Source organism: Xenopus laevis, chromosome 3L, assembly GCF_017654675.1.
Source record: "Xenopus laevis strain J_2021 chromosome 3L, Xenopus_laevis_v10.1, whole genome shotgun sequence".
NCBI classification, from domain to species: Eukaryota; Metazoa; Chordata; class Amphibia; order Anura; family Pipidae; genus Xenopus; species Xenopus laevis.
The window spans coordinates 152293914-152311416 of NC_054375.1; the positions used below are offsets into that span (position 1 = coordinate 152293914).

Sequence of the window (17503 nt, forward strand, 5' to 3'; positions counted from 1 at the left end):
GTCTACTAGAAAATCATATAAACATTAAATAAACCCAATAGGCTGGTTTTGATTCCAATAAGGATTCCTTTTATCTGAGTTGAGATCAAGACCAAGTACAAGCTACTGTTTTATTATTACAGAGAAAAAGGAAATCATTTTTCAAAATTTGGATTATTTGATTATAATCAAATAATCCAAAAAAAAACATTATCCAGCCTTCTGGATAATGGGTTTCCGGATAACGGATCCCATATATATGTATCAATAATACAGGTGATACCCGCATTTTCCGGGTGCTTGGCCAAATAATATGTAGATAATTATGAAGCGGACCAGCACTCCGTTTTCAAAACACAATAATTTATTGTCACAGTGTCTCCAACGTTTCGGCTCGCTTTGGGGGCCTTTATCAATATATATACTTTTGATAATTTAAATGATAAATGGGTAAGCAAAATTAACTAAGGTGGCCATACATGGGCCAAGAAAAGCTGCCAGCAAAAAAAGTCGGCAGCTCATTGGCCAGTATATGGGGCCCTCTGACGGGCTTCCGCAATCAATACCTGGCTGAAATTTTGATCAACATTTGCCAGATGTCGATCAAAATTCCCATTTGATCGAGGACCTCAAACCTTCCACCTGCATTCCTGGTCTTGTGATCCAACTGTTGGGCCCTAGGGCTCAGGATTGGATGAGCCTGATATTGTCCACTCAAGGTGGGCATAAAGGTGTAAGATCCACTCGTTTGTTGACCTCTCCAAACCACCTTTAATGATTCAAGATCAGGGTGAAGGATCCCAGCATCAGTCAAGAAGTCATGTAAATTGTGTATATGTTGGCAGAATGGCAATTACTGGTGGTGAGCGATGGGTACAGATTAGCTATGGCATCAGGTAGATGTTGCCTATGTTTATAAATGGGAAGCAGTGACAGGAGGTGAATGACATTGACATGATTCTCTCTGGGAGCAGTATTGTGGCCAAATACCCGTGAGCCTAACGGTTCGAAGATTATTTCAGTTAGGATAACGGCAATTTCACAGTAAAGATTAAAATAGACTTGTCCCTTCTCATTCAGTATACTAGACTGTTTATTTGAAGTTGTTTTAAAGTCTCTTCTGGGATAGACATTATATTTGTAGATTGGCACTTCCATTCTCCAAATAAATGGGCAATTTTTGTTCTATACTATATGACACAATTGTCTTGAAATATTAAATAAACGATAAACAAGCTTAGACTGGAGTGGCTAGAGGGACAGCGCCAGAATTTTCCGAAAGAATTCCTCTCACTTGACAGCGAACTCACTGTACACACAGACATTCTCACACTCACACAGACAGACAGAAGCACTCGCATTGGCCAGAATCTGGAGGCCGATCCTATTATTCATCTTTGGAACTCTAGACTGAACATGTGGTTTCCACATGTGTTGGGAAACACCCCGGCGATGTCAGGGGTAGGAGGAAGTATAAATAGAGGGCTACGTGCTTGAATATTACACAGCAGCCAAAAGCTTGAAGGGGAAACAGCTGCACAGAACAAGCCTCGCTGTCTGAGTTTGGTTTGTCATCCAGAACATCAGACAAAATGTCATACAACATAAGGTGAGTCGTTCAATTTCTTTGGGGTAATGTTGTTATCTGACTCTCTCGTACTTTCTCCTGAACTTCTTATTTCTCTCCGCAGGTGCATGCTGGTCTTCTTACTTTCCCTGACACTGGTAACTTCTGCCCAAAATAGAATATCTCGCGTGGCTCAGAAAGGCACACGTTTTGGGTTACGTTTGTTTCAAGAGGTTCTTGTAGACCAACGGGGGAAGAACCTGGGCTTCTCGCCTTATGGGGTAATGTCCGCCTTGACCGTCCTTCAGTCAGGAGCAGCTGGGAAAACATTGGATCAGATCCGCAAAGCTTTAAATTTTGGACAGAAAGGTACGGCAGCCAAACATGCGATACTCAAATATGCATAGTGAAAGGATTTAGTAAGCGGTATTCATATAAAACCTGCAGATAAAGAATCTAGTGTCTTTTGGTAAATTTGCCTTTGTGGTAACCCATCAAACCAATCAACAATGATCTGTGGCCGATCTTATAGAGATAGACTAAAGGAGGCATTATTTCTTCTTCCTATGCAGAATGGGCGGTGGCCTTGTCACTTCATAAGCTGAGGGTACAGATCTCCAGACAACAAAAATCTACTGAAGACCCCAAGCCAGTACACGTTGCAGATGGTCTCTTTGTACAGCGGGACCTGTCACTGACCCCAGGGTTCCTTCAAAGATTTCAAGCAATTTTCCACCGACATGTTAGCCAAATCAATTTTACTGATGCAGCCCAAGCCAAGGACATCATTAATCAATGGGTAGAGAAAAAAACAGATGGTAAGTATAACCAATGATACATATATTTTATGTTAATAACAGTGTATATTAACTATCATCTGATCACATTATACTTCTTGTGTAAATTCTGACATTTCACCAAGCTGTCAACCTTATTTGCTTCATTCTTTACCTTATTAACAAAGTCAGGAGATAATTGTTTCATAAAAATGCTTCCAATATTAAAAAGTTAAATGTTCTGATAAGGAAGGGGCAAGAACAATCCAACAACAGGGGAAGACCAACTTGTAGATAGTTAGACCGTTAGGGCCAGGTCAGCTTACATTAACACATTCACTTGGCTAAACCATCCTATAGCCAACAACTATAGGCCATTGTACCCCTATCAATTCTTATTTGCACCTTTGTTTGGTACTCGTATCCACCTTCTACCCTCTAGCATGTTAACCCTGTATTCCCAGGTGATTCCCAGAATAATCTTCACCAATAATCTTCTTTTTTTTTGTAGGTATGATCAAAGATTTAGTGGGGAGCAACAACATACCTCCACTGACCCGTCTGGTGCTATTAAGTGCTGTACACTTCAGTGGCAAATGGACTGTCCCATTCCCGGAGAAGGCAACACACCAGCGCCCATTCTACAGATCTGATGGGTCTCACGTGATTGTGCAAATGATGGCCAACACTGGGAAATACAACTACGGTAAGTACTCTATTTCATCCTCTAATTGACCACATACATAGATAAAAGGTTCCAGACAACAGTCTGCTGATAAGCCCTGGACATAAGGGCATTTAAGGTGCAATTTTGCACTCCTTAGTGCTCCCATTTGCATCCTATTCATTAATAAATGACCCATTGCGTGTCTGATGCTTTTGTAAGATCTGCTCTATTTATTCAGTATTTTTAACTGTAACCTTTATTGTAGGTGAGTTCACAACCCCAGATGGGGATTTTTATGATGTGATAGAGCTGCCATATGAAGGAGAGGAGCTCAGCATGATTATTGCTGCTCCTTATGAAAAAGGTGTTCCCTTATCCACCATCACCAACATCCTGACATCTGAGCTCATTGTCCAATGGAAAGCCCAAATGAAGAAAGTAGCACGACTTCTAGTCCTACCCAAGTAAGTACAGTTACAAAGTGCAGGAGCTACTAAACTGCGCATACACACCTAGATTTGGTCAACAATTTTTTTATTAATGTGGTCATCCTACAACATTGTCTTAACTCATGTTATCCCAGTGTAACACCAGAAGCAACCAAAAGCCAGAACATCTGATGACTGAAAGCATCCCCAAAATATTTCCATATAATAATTTATTTCCATCCTTTTCTTGAAGACTACCATCTCAGTGAGCTTATAAACTCCTTGAGTTACTCTGTAGTCATGTCTTTACAGTCCTGTGCTATAGCACCAACTTTATAATGTACAGGTATAGGATCCCTTATCCGGAAACCCGATATCCAGAAAGCTCCGAATTACGGAATGGCTGTCTCCCATAGACTCCATTTTATCCAAATAATCCAAATTTTTAAAAATTATTTCCTTTTTCTGTGTAATAATAAAACAGTAGCTTGTACTTGATCCCAACTAAGATATAATTAATCCTTATTGGAAGCAAAACCAGCCTCTTGGGTTTATTTAATGTTTAAATGAATTTCTAGTAGACTTAAGGCTTAAGGTTATCCGGAAAACCCCAGGTCCCGATCATTCTGGATAACAGGTCCCATACCTGTACTAACAGCATATATAATCATACAGTAAAAAACAAGGGAAAGTTGTGCTTGCCACTAATTTTTAAAAACATCAAGTGGGGGTACAATGAGGCCGTGACCACAAAATTTCTTGTATTTGTCTGTAATCATACAGTAATAATGTGGCGTATCCCAGAGTAGCAGCATTTCCTTCCCCACTAACAAAACAAGTTGTCTGGAGTGTAATATACATCATGAATCCAGTTTGCCAGAGACTCATATAATAGGTTGCTTTGCTTTCGTTGGTTTTCTCTTGCAAATGTTTTTCCTCTACATTCTCATTCAGTAAGGTTCTCCTGTTCTCGGTTCTAGGTTCTCTCTGCTTAGTGAAGTAGATCTGAAGAAGCCTCTAGAACGTCTGGGAATTACTAACATGTTCACTGAAGAGACGGCAGACTTCAGCCGCTTGTCCTGTAAGTGAGCTTCATTGGGAGCTTACCGTGAAACCTTAGCAACTGTCATTTACCCATCTTCTTCTATCATTCTTCTCTCTCTTATATTCTCTCCTCCTTTCCCAATTGTTGTGTCTTTGCCTTAAATTTATCCCTAATACTTTTTAATCTTTCTTCCAATCTATATAACAAATGTCCCCTCTACTTATTCCACATTCTTAGATTTATAGCATTGTTTACACTGACATTTTTTGTTTGTTTTTCTTTAGCTGAAAAACCACTATATGTTTCTGAAGCTTTTCAAAAAATCAAGGTGGAAGTGACAGAAAGGGGTACGAGAGCATCTGCAGCAACAGGTGAGAAAAAGAAACATGCACTACTAACAGCATACAGGTATGGGATCTGTTATCCAGAATGCTTGGGACCTTGGGTTTTCCAGATAATAGATCTTTCTGTAATTTGGATCTTCATACCTTAAGTCTACTAGAAAATCATATTAACATTAAATAAACCCAATAGGCTGGTTTTGCTTCCAATTACATCTTAGTTGGGATCAAGTACAAGGTACTGTTTTTTTATTACAGAGAAAAAGGAAATAATTTTTAAAAAATGTAATTATTTGATTAAAATGAAGTCTATGGGAGACGGGCTTTCTGTAATTTCTGGATAATGGGTTTCCAGATAACAGATCCCATACCTGTACTTACTATATATGTCTTAATATAATACTGGCCATACATGCCCAAAATTATAGCAAGTTAAGATGGATCGTGTGATCCTGGTGGATCAAGGAATATTGATAAAATGTCCATTTGCCGAAATAACGTGAAGAGGAATAAAAACCAAAATCTCCTTGGAAACTGATATGTAAATATTTAGCTAAATTAGAACTCTCCTCATCTCCACAGCTGCTATCCTGCTAGCTCGAATGGCTCCTCTGGAGGTTATCATGGACCATCCTTTCTTGTTCATGGTCAGACACAACCCAACAGGTGAGAGAAATACTATGTTATCCCAAACGATTCCAAAACACTGTATTTATATCAAAAGGGAGAACCCTTTTTGTTAAAGTGTATTTCGCCAGGTTCAAGCTGGTGAAACTCCCTTTATAAAGATAGAGCAGCCACTTTTAAAGGAGAACTAATAAAAAACCCTACCCAGTACCCTACATAGTCCTCCCTCCCTGCTCTCCCCCCGCATAGGGGATAACACCTATAAGTGCTCCTAATCCTTTACTCGCCTATAGGTGGAAGGTAAGCTCAGCGGAGATCATGGGCGCTATCTTCCGGCTCTTCAGATTTCTTTGGGTCCTCTTCCTTCCGTTCGGCAATTTCCGTCACTTTTGGTGCATGCACAGTTGCTACGAACAGGAAGTCTGCTCCAGCTGCGCATACGCCAATATGGCGCTCACTTCCTGAAGAAATCTCGAAGAGCCAGAAGATGGTGCCCACGTGCTCTGCTGCACTTACTTTGCACCTGCCCCCTTGTGTGTTTAATCCATACAGATATGACATATCTACATCAGTATAGGTGAGTAAAGGATTAGGGGCACTTATAGGTGTTATCACCTATGCGGGGGAGAGCAGGGAGGGGGGACTATATAGGACAATGGGTAGAGGTTTTTATAAGTGGGGCGTTGAATTCTCCTTAGATCGCAATGAACATTGCCCTTTCCATGATACTTTTCTCCATGGCAAAAATTCTCCCTACTACTATTGTATGGGGAAATGAAGTGAAGTGAACTGTGGTGAAGTTAAGTGAAGAGAAAATTCACACTCTAGTTCAGGGGTCCCCAACCTTTTTTACCTGTGAGCCACATTCAAATGTAAAAAGAGTTGGGGAGCAACGCAAGCATGAAAAAAGTCCCTTGGGGTGTCAAATAAAGTCTATAATTGGCTATTTGGTAGCCCCTTTGTGGACTGGCAGCCTACAAGAGGCTCAACTTGGCAGTATACTTAGTTTTTATGCAATTAAAACTTGCTTTCAAGCTTGGAATTCAAAAATAAGCACCTGATTTGAGGACCCTGAGAGCAACATCCAAGGGGTTGGAGAGCAACATGTCGCTCCCGAGCTACTGGTTGGGGATCACTGCTCTAGTTAATGTGCCCCAAGGAGTGAATTTCAGTGTGTTTAATCCATACAGATCTACACCAGTGTATAAAATGCTATGTGTGCAACTAGCCCTAGGTTAATAGCACACATGAAATTTTTGCCACAGTCCTCACAGAGAAGATAGGGATAATTCCCATACCCACCTGTAGCTGCTTTCCATTCAAATAAAGCTACCTAAGCAGACATTTGTACTGTTAGACACAGGGAAGTATTTTGCACAAGTCACGTGACTGGGGGCAGCTGGGAAACTGACAATATGTCTAGCCCCATGTCAGATTTCAAAATGAAATATAAAAAAATCTTTTGAGAAATGGATTTCAGTGCAGAATTCTGCTGGAGCAGCTCTATTAACTGATGTGTTTTGAAAAAAAATTTTTTTCCCATGACAGTATCCCTTTAAAAGATCTTTCTACCTTCCAGGTACACTGCTATTCGTGGGACAAGTCATGGAGCCCTGATGGGAATATTCTGTGCAACCTGACCCTCCTGTACCTACGAGACAGATGGTGTCAACAACACTCAGCTGAACCCTAAAGCCTACTCGTTGCAGGGGTGGGAAAGGGAAGAATAACGGGTAGTATGAAAGCGCCAAGGAGTGTGAGTGTATGAGTGAGTGAAAATCGATGGGCATGGAGTAAGAGTCTCATTGCCTCATAAGTAAGATTTTATAGAGTATTGATACTACTGAATTTTGTAAAGCATTTAAATTGAGCTTTTTTTCTATTTATTAAATATATTTATTTATATTGTGTGGTTTATTCATACATTGTCCTTCTCACCAACGGAATCAGTTAACTTTGAAACAGATTGTCCACGGAAATGTGCAAATTAATGGGGAAGTTCCAACCCAATAACTGCAAAATTGTTCCACTGTTACATGGGATCGGGCGTCCGGTAAAAATAGAGGTTATTGTGCAGCATCCAAATGTTGGCTTATCAGTAGCCTGTGCAAGAAATGATGGCTACAGGGATCACAAGGCATATACGTACATGATCTTGATCTTATACATGACCTAGAATTGGATCTTCAGGATGCCTTGTGACTTTTCAATAAGCCACTCCAGTATCTTCTTTAAATGGATTCTGTCATGATTTTTATGGTGCAGTTTTTATTTCTAAATTACAGCGTTTACACTGCAAATAATTCACTCTACCATAAAAAATTGAATTCCTGAACCAATAGGTGTATTTTATTTTAGTTGTGATATTGGTGTGTAGGCTCAGGTAATTTTGCCTGGTCATGTGATTTCAGAAAGAGCCAACACTTCAGGATGGAACTGCTTTCTGGCAGGCTGTTATTTCTCCTACTCAGTGTAAAGGTGGCCATACACGGGCCAATAAAAGCTGCCGACTGACTGTGTCGGCAGCTTATTGGCCCGTGTATGGGGGCCCCCGACGGGGTCCCCGATCGAGATCTGGCCGAAAGTCGGGCAGATCTCGATCGGATGGGTTTAAAAATCCCGTCGGATCGCGGCCGCATCTGTTCGTTGATGCGGTCCCGCGATCCGACCGCCCGTTTGCCGAATGCTAGGATCCGATCGTTGGGCCCTAGGGCCCACGATCGGATCTGCCCGATATTGCCCACCTCAAGGTGGGCATATCGGAGGGAGATCCGCTCGTTTGGCGACATCGCCAAACGAGCGGATCTATCCATGTATGGCCACCTTAACTGAAGTAGTCACAGTGGGACATGGATTTTTACTACTGAGTGTTGTTCTTAGATCTACCAGGGAGCTGTTATCTGGTTACCATCCCATTGTTCTGTTGTTAGGCTGCTAGGGGGGTAGATATCACTCGAATTTACAGAACAGCAGCAAAGAGTGACAGAAATTTATCAGAGCACAAGTCACATGACTGAGGCACCTGGGAAACTGACAATATATCTAGCCCATGTCAGATTTCAAAATTAAATTAAAAAAAACAGTTTACTCATTTGAAAAAGATTTAAGTGCAGAAGTCTGCTGGAGCAACATTATTAACTGATGTGATTTGAAGAAAAAAAACGTTTCCCTATGACAGTATCCCTTCAAACGTAAAGGCATAAACATTATCTAATATAACAAAAATATTTTAAAAGCAGGGAGGTCACTTTAAACATTAGCTAGTTATTGAAGTATGCAACGTCTCTTGGTTTTCGCTTTCTACTGACTAGAACTATTCCACGCATGGGTCTGAGTTCTCTAATAATAAATGTGCTGCAGTGCAGTACAGCTTCACCTCCCAAACAAAATGTACAGCATTAACCTAATAAGTAAGTCGTTCTCTTATAAGAGTAGGGTGATTAGGTCCATTTTTCCAAATGACAGAGTAGTTAATTTCATTATGACTATTACTGAGTATTTGGAGAGCTCTACAGCTAATGAATGAACACACATGCTTGTTAGAAATGTTGAAAAACATGAATATGACGATAATAAGGACTTGCGCCCCACTCATGGAAATAAATTAATGGTTAGGTGTAAACAGTGGCGTAACTAGATATTACTGGGCCCCGCAGCAAATTATTTTTCAGGCCCCCAAAATGTTTAGAGGTTGACTTGTTTCTCCAATATTTATTGAAATTTTATATGAATTAGGGCCTCATGGGGCCCCTATACCTCCTGGGCCCCCCTGCAGCCGCATGGTCTGCTTCCTCTATAGTTAAGCCCCTGGGTGTAAAGAAAAGTTTGGGAATCATGAAGGGGCTTTTACTACCTGCTGGGCAGGGTGCGGAGTGGGAAAACGGGTATAATCCGCCATGTTTTTTACCCTTTGCTTCCTGCCCTCCAGGTTGAAAAATCGACACAATTCTCTGCACTCTGATTCAGGATTTTCAGGCATGAACCAATGTCAGAGCAGCAGAACACAGAAGGGTCGATCAGAAAGGCGTTTCTTTAGATATTACTGAGCTCAGACTCCGAGCGACTAGTCTCAGTGACCCCGCTAGCTGGAAAGCTTTTTAAATTGCAAGTTAGAGAATTACAATATTGGATAGAAAAAAAAAAAATAGTAATAAAATAAGAGAATTTATGGCAGGGCTATAGTTCTATAAAAGTTCTCTACAGTCAAGAGAAAAACACCTTATTACCCCGACACTACTTCCCAGAGTAATCTGTTTTTAAAGGAGAACTAAACCCTAAAAATGAATATGGCTAAAAATCTCATATTTTATACACCGAACTTATTGACCCAGCCTAAAGTAAAGACACGCTCGTTCTCATTGAGCTAAAGGGGTGCACCCTGATGCAGAAACGAAATAGTTAATGTGAGGAGGTCTGTGTTTGCATCATGTCTAGTAACCCATTCAATCAGCAGACCAGTCAAGAGAGATATGAGGGTTGGGTGGGGGGGGGTTAGGAATAGCTGACTGATTCTGAGATAACATACAATATGTTACAGTTATTCAACCCAAACGCTACACAATTGTAGAAGAATTTATCATCACTTCTTGACGCAAACCAGCTTGATGAGAATCAATAGTGCATGTGATCATTTCATTCCAAAACAGGTGCTTTCTCATTAAACTGAGAACAAAGGAACCTCCCAGTGTTCTTCTTTATTTACCCCCCAGACTCTCTGTCTTATGCCCCAGTGAATCCACAATTATTGAATAGCATCTAAAACAGTGACCCCCAACCAGTGGCTCATAAGAAACTTGGATGTTGCTCCCAGTGGCCTCAAAGCAGGTGCTTATTTTTCAATTGCCGGCTTGGAGGCAAGTTTTGGTTGTATAAAAACCAGGTTTATGGTCAAACAGAGTCTCCTGTAGGCTGGCAGTTTAATACAGCTGCCAAAAAGCCAAACATATCCTTTATTTGGCACCACCAGGAACTGTTCTCATGATTGTTGTTTGGGGAGCAACATGTTGTTCACGAGCCACTGGTTGGGGATCACTGCTTTAGCACAGAGGGTGGCCATACACGGGCCGATAAAAGCTGCCAACAGACCAAGTTGGCAGCTTATTGGCCCTTGTGTGGGGCCCTCCGATGGGCTTCCCCGGTCTATATCTGGCCAACTTGTTTATTAATGACCTGGAGGTGGCCATTGAAAGTACTGTTTCTATTTGTGCAGATGATACTAAATTGTGCAGAACTATAGGTTCCATGCAGGATGCTGCCACTTTGCAAAGTGATCTGTCTAAACTGGAAAACTGGGCAGCAAACTGGAAAATGAGGTTCAATGTTGATAAATGCAGGTTATGCACTTTGGCAAAAATAATATAAATGCAAGTTATACACTAAATGGCAGTGTGTTGGGAGTTTCCTTAAATGAGAAGGATCTAGGGGTCTTTGTAGATAACAAGTTGTCTAATTCTGGGCAGTGTCATTCTGTGGCTACTAAAGCAAATAAAGTTCTGTCTTGTATAAAAAAGGGCATTAACTCAAGGGATGAAAACATAATTATGTCTCTTTATAGGTCCCTGGTGAGGCCTCATCTGGAGTATGGGGGCAGTTTTGGACTCCAGTCCTTAAGAGGGATATAAATGAGCTGGAGAGAGTGCAGAGACTGAGTGCAACTAAACTGGTTAGAGGGAGGGAAGAGTTAAATTATGAGGGGAGACTGACAAGGTTGGGGTTGTTTTCTCTGGAAAAAAGGCGCTTGCGAGGGGATATGATTACACTTTACAAGTACATTAGAGGACATTATAGACAAATAGCAGGGGACCTTTTTACCCATAAAGTGGATCACCGTACCAGAGGCCTCCCCTTCAGACTAGAAGAAAAGAACTTTCATTTGAAGCAACGTAGGGGGTTCATCACAGTCAGGACAGTGAGGTTGGGGAATGCACTGCCGGGTGATGTTGTGATGCTGATTCAGTTAATGACTATAAGACTTGGATGATTTTTTGGAAAGACATAATATCAAAGGCTATTGTGATACTAAGCTCTATATTTAGTATAGATATGGGTATATAGAATTTAATTAAAAGTAAGGAGGGGTGTGTGTATGAGGCTGGGTTTTCATTTGGAGGGGTTGAACTTGATGGACTTTGTCTTTTTGCAACCCAATTTAACTATGTAACTATGTAGATGTCGATCGGCCGAGGCAAAAATCCCCTCGGAAGCTCTTTACTGCTAAAGGGCTGTGGTTGCCTTGGGCTGGTACAGAAGCACAAAACATCATGTACAACATTTCTACCTACTTCTTTAGTTAAGCTTTAGTTCCCCTTTAACTAAATTACTGCAAACGTGGGCTTGAGTTCTTTCATAATAATGGTACTTCTCAGTAGTGTGCCTTCCCCTGACAAACAAAACATATAGCATTTAATATAATAAGAAACTTGTTGCTCCCAGAAGAGCAAAATCTCCAAAGGACAGAGTCATTTATCCCATTATGACTATTACTGAGTATATAGTGAGTGCTCTACAGATAATGAACAAGCGCCCACAATTGTCAGAAAATGCCAAAATGAACATCTTTAAAAATGTCCTCTTGTACCCCACGCACAAGGTACTTGCAGAAAGGGATCATAGTTTGGCCTTAGGAGCTAAAATAAAATAAAAAATGTTGCTTAAATATTTCTCCCTACTGAGAATTTACTAAGCAAATGGAAATCCTTGCCCTTTAATTGGTTTGGCAAGATAAATACATAAATACATTTATGGGCAGATTTATCTAGGATCGAAGTGAAAATTTTGAATTTCAAGTTTTGTACGGCTAAAACTGTCACATTCAACTAGGGAATTTTTAAAATTCGATAAGAGTTTTTTTTAAAAATTCTAATTTGATTTTTGAGATTGATAAAACTCTGGCCCTTTAAGAACTTGAATTCCACTATTCGCCACCTAAAACCTGCCGAATTGGTGTTTTAGTCAATGGGAGATGTCCTGGGATCAATTTGGAGTTGTTTGAATTTGAAATACGACCCTTGATAAATCTGCGCCTAATTGTAGTCTATTTAATCTAATGCAAATGGCACTTATCACGATTCCTAAATACCTCTTTAGAGACAGTGACCAAATTTTAAGGAGAATGAAAGTTCCAATAGAAGGGGGGTGACAAATGTTAGGGCACCCCCAAGGATTGTAATGACTGTAATGTTTCCCCCATTGGCAAGCTAATAAAGCCTGCACTCCAGCTGCAGGGAATAGTAATATTTAGTGAAGAAACCCTACCCTTGAATGTGCTTGGCTGTCAGAACTGGGTGCTCCTATGTTGGGACACCCATGGGTATAATGTCTGGATGATCCCCCCTTAGTTGTGTGGCAACTAAGGGAGGTTAGTGGTTATTTGAAGGGCTGTCCGGGTCAAAACTGCCTGCCCGGTTTTCCTAATTAGGAACTCTGATGCCTGAATCTGCACAGAGGGGTAAGTAAAACGTTAGGGGCATTTGCCCGGGGTAACACTTAGGCTGGGGGGGAGGAGGGAAGGGAGTCTATGTAGAGTAGGGAATTTTTAACTTTAGTTCTCCTTTAAGTAATAATAGTGGCTAGGTGACAGGGATGGTGGGAAAGTCAGCTACTGATGGAGCTATGACACAAAATGGACAGGGTTATTATGCAAAAGGGGGCAGTAAAGATAACGAAATTTGGGGAGGAGCAGAGACGTATCGGAAATGACAGGACCAACCTGCTAGTAGGAATTAGGGGTGGAATTCGTTTTCAGCTAATACATTTAGCCAAATACAAGTGGTCCTCTGCTTTTTTGTGCCTTAAAAGGCACCTGTTAGGTAAAAATGTTATCCCCAACGTAAGGTTCTAATAGCCCGCATTCCGGGTGGGGATAACAGTAGATAACAGTGCTACGCTAACCGCACCGGGGGGAGCTCCTGGTCACTCGCAGCCATGTCCGGTCACTTGCATGCGCATAATGAAAATGTGCCACGAATTGCTCATTATGCGCATGCACGTGACGTCACCTACGCGTTATGCACATGCGAGTGACACAACATGGCAGCTCGCACCGGGAGCTACTGTTGTCCCCAACAGGAATGCAGGCTCTTTTAGAACCGCACCTGTGGTTGGGGATAAAAATTTTACCCAACGGGTGCCATTTAAACTACTAAAAATGCCTTACTCTTTAAAGGAGAAGGAAAGTCATTTTGTAATTATTAACTTACCTGAAACCCGGGGTCGGTGCTCCTATCAGAAGAAAACTGCACCGGCCCAGGGTTATACCAGTGAGCACCACGGAGCGATCCTCTTCCTCTTTTTAGTTGAAGTTCGGCTTTTCACTCTACTGCGCTTGCCTCTGCCCTGGGAAATTTGAAGACAGAAGAAGATGGAAGAGGATCGCTCCGTGGTGCTCTGTAGTTTCGGGCAGGTGCAGTTTTCCTTTAACTTTGCTAATTTACCCTCCCGTTCCCAAACAAACACGCATTAGTTGGCATTACAATAAGTAATTGGATCCCTTAAAAGAACTGCCACTTACATGACTTATACTAAGATCAAGCCAGTAACGAGCTGAAGTCAAGAGCATTACACATTAGGCTGCATACTACCACAACTGCTTCCCAATTTTTGAATCTGGGTTGTTGCCGAGGGGGCATAATAATTGCTGTTTATTACAGCGGAAACTTTCTTGGGCCAATCTATCCTCGGATTTTTTAACAGAATTCATTTGGACTGATTAATAAATTCATGGGACTATAGACAATGACTACAATTAAATAAGGAATTGCTAATCAACTGAATATTTAAACTTTAATGAATCGATTAATGAGCTTTTAAAAAAATGATTAATTGAGTGTTTTTGTCCCTCTTTCTTGTTATGGAATGTTGAGAGATATGATATATTATTTCCAGCAATCCATTTGAAGAGCCATTTCAGTATATCTTGTTAGACTACATTGACTTTGGATGTCTGGATTGGGTAACACGCAGCTGCTGGGAATGTGTTTTACATAATGAATCCATTATGAATCCATTGCAGCATTCTCAATTGGTATTAAAGGGACACTGTCATGGGAAAATGTGTTGTTATTTAAAACGCATCAGTTGTGCATAGGGTTGCCACCTTTTATAAAAAAATTTTACCGGCTGCTGGGGGGCGGGACCTCAAATGGGCTGGGTGTGACGTCAAAAGGGGCGAGACCACGCGACGGAGACCCGCGGACGCTAGAAGAGGCAAAAAAAAAGGTAAGTTGCAGGGGATTGGGGGCAGGCCGAGGGCTCCTTTTGATTGTATTTTATGGCTAGGCCGGTGTAATACCGGCCCCGGGTGGGGCAACCCTGTTTTCACATTTGCATTTTGCTTTTCAAGTGATATTTATTGTACTACTATTAAACATTAGCAAACGGAAGCAAACATGACTGCCGGGCAGGAGAGTAACTACAGAGGAAGCAGACCCTGTGGCTGCAGGAGGTCCATGGAGTGTAGGGGGAGCTGCAAGAACATAATTCATGAGAAATTTCTCTTTATTTTATCATTTTTTCTTTCTTTTCATTGTTTTTATTAACAGTTTTAGAACTACAAGATGGATATCGCAGCACTATATACATATATATATGTATATATATATATATATATATATATATATATATATATATATATATCATACCTCCCAACTGTTCCGCATTACATGGGACAGTCCTGATTTTCTTGCTTGTCCCGCTGTCCCGGATAGTAGTGAAGATGTCCCGCGGACCCATGACGGAAGTTTTTGTTGTCTGATCTTCCGGGCACGGGCAGTGGCATCTTGCCTTGTCTTCCGACCTTCGTTCTCTCTCCACTGACTCCTTCTGGTGCAGTGTGTGGGTGGGTGGTGCTTGGCACGTCTCGCCTCTCTCCTCACAGACCCAAGAGACTTCTCGCGCTGAACTAGTTGTGAGCAGCGATGATCTTCTGTCTCTGGGGATCTGCCAGCAGACTGTTGCAGCAGAAGGTGAGATCAACGAGAGCCATGGATCATAGCTCTGTTAGAGTGTGCGATATGAACGCTACTTGAAGACGCGGTGAAGTGTCGGAGGAGAGCGCAGCACCTGTATGTAATTGTATGCCGGATCATCGTATGTAGTAAAAGACGCTTAAAGGAAAACTATACCCCCCAAACAATGTAGGTCTCTATAAAAAGATATTGCATAAAACAGCTCATATGTAAAACCCTGCTTCATGTAAATAAACCATTTTCATAATATACTTTTCTAGTAGTAAGTGCCATTGGGTAATCATAAATAGAAAATTGCCATTTTAAAAAATAAGGGCCGTCCTCTGGGATCGTAGGATTCACTGCACTCACAAACATACCAACAAACCATACATGTTAGGTCACATGAGCCAATTAACAGACAGAGTTGTGTCTTTTGCTTCCACACTTCTTCCTGTTACAGTTAGAGCTGCAGTATTTCTGATCAGCTGATCTCTTCCTGTTACAGTTAGAGCTGCAGTATTTCTGGTCAGGTGATCTCTTCCTGTTAAAGTTAGAGTTGATGTATTTCTGGTCAGGTGATCTCTTCCTGTTACAGTTAGAGCTGCAGTATTTCTGGTCAGGTGATCTCTTCCTGTTACAGTTAGAGCTGCAGTATTTCTGGTCAGGTGATCTCTTCCTGTTACAGTTAGAGCTGCAGTATTTCTGGTCAGGTGATCTCTTCCTGTTACAGTTAGAGCTGCAGTATTTCTGGTCAGGTGATCTCTTCCTGTTACAGTTAGAGCTCAAGGCAAGAGATGTAAAAGGGTAATATTTACTTAAATATATATTCCAGTTTGGTAAGATTCTTTAATATGCCACTTAATATGATATGAACTATCTGTTGCTTAAGTGTTCATTTTGGGGGTATAGTTTTCCTTTAACTTTTGAATCTGGGTTGTTGCCGAGGGGGCATAATAATTGCTGTTTATTACAGCGGAAACTTTCTTGGGCCAATCTATCCTCGGATTTTTTAACAGAATTCATTTGGACTGATTAATAAATTCATGGGACTATAGACAATGACTACAATTAAATAAGGAATTGCTAATCAACTGAATATTTAAACTTTAATGAATCGATTAATGAGCTTTTAAAAAAATGATTAATTGTGTGTTTTTGACCCTCTTTCTTGTTATGGAATGTTGAGAGATATGATATATTATTTCCAGCAATCCATTTGAAGAGCCATTTCAGTATATCTTGTTAGACTACATTGACTTTGGATGTCTGGATTGGGTAACACGCAGCTGCTGGGAATGTGTTTTACATAATGAATCCACAGACATTGCAGCATTCCCAGTTGGTATTAAAGGGACACTGTCATGGGAAAATGTGTTGTTATTTAAAACGCATCAGTTGTGCATAGGGTTGCCACCTTTTATAAAAAAATTTTACCGGCTGCTGGGGGGCGGGACCTCAAATGGGCTGGGTGTGACGTTAAAAGGGGCGAGACCACACGACGGAGACCCGCGGACGCTAGAAGAGGCAAAAAAATGGTAAGTTGCAGGGGATTGGGGGCAGGCCGAGGGCTCCTTTTGATTGTATTTTATGGCTAGGCTGGTAAAATACCGGCCGGGTGGCAACCCTAGTTGTGCACTGAAATCCAATTCTTAAAAGAGCAAACAGATTTTTTTCTATTTCATTTTGAAATCTGACATGGGGCTAAACATATTGTCAGTTTCCCAGCTGCCCCCAGTCATGTGACTTGTGCCTGCACTTTAGGATGAATTACTTTCTGGCAGGCTGCTATTTCTCCTTCTCAATGTAACTGAATGTGTCTCAGTGGGACCTGGATTTTACTATTGAGTGCTGTTCATAGATCCACCAGGCAGCTGTTATCCCTGCCTGAGAGAACACGCTACTACACGAGAGCCACTTTGAACTGAGCAGACAGAACTCATTTCTCTGCAGTAAGCTCAGAAATATACACGTAGCACAGGTGAGGCAAAAGCCCGCCCAAACGTCACCTGACGTCAGTTACCATGGACACAGAGAAAGCATCGGGCTGCGCCAGATCACGGCACATGCGCATTAAGTCTCCTAGCGTCTCAGAGACCTGCCATAGCTTCAAACGTCTTTAGTACGCA

General features: G+C 41.3%; 1 protein-coding gene across 2 annotated transcripts; it reads left to right on the forward strand.

The window, feature by feature from the left end:
* Positions 1 to 1145: 1145 nt before the first annotated feature.
* On the forward strand, positions 1146 to 7333 carry serpine1.L (serpin peptidase inhibitor, clade E (nexin, plasminogen activator inhibitor type 1), member 1 L homeolog). 2 transcript variants are annotated; one of them, NM_001097051.1, is given in 9 exon segments: positions 1494 to 1588; positions 1671 to 1915; positions 2119 to 2364; positions 2834 to 3028; positions 3255 to 3453; positions 4398 to 4498; positions 4747 to 4833; positions 5386 to 5469; positions 7010 to 7333. In NM_001097051.1, coding segments are annotated over 9 exon segments (1212 nt in total). In that variant the 5' UTR covers positions 1494 to 1571; the 3' UTR covers positions 7048 to 7333.
* The last annotated feature ends 10170 nt before the right edge of the window (positions 7334 to 17503 follow it).

Excerpts from the sequence above, each read along its gene's own strand:
- serpine1.L (XM_041585292.1), top strand. The coding sequence starts at position 1,615 with ATGTTGTTATCTGACTCTCTCGTACTTTCTCCTGAACTTCTTATTTCT. Across the intron at positions 2,365-2,833 it reads GGTAGAGAAAAAAACAGATG|GTATGATCAAAGATTTAGTG; the intron begins GTAAGTATAACC and ends TTTTTTTTGTAG. Across the intron at positions 4,499-4,746 it reads AGACTTCAGCCGCTTGTCCT|CTGAAAAACCACTATATGTT; the intron begins GTAAGTGAGCTT and ends GTTTTTCTTTAG.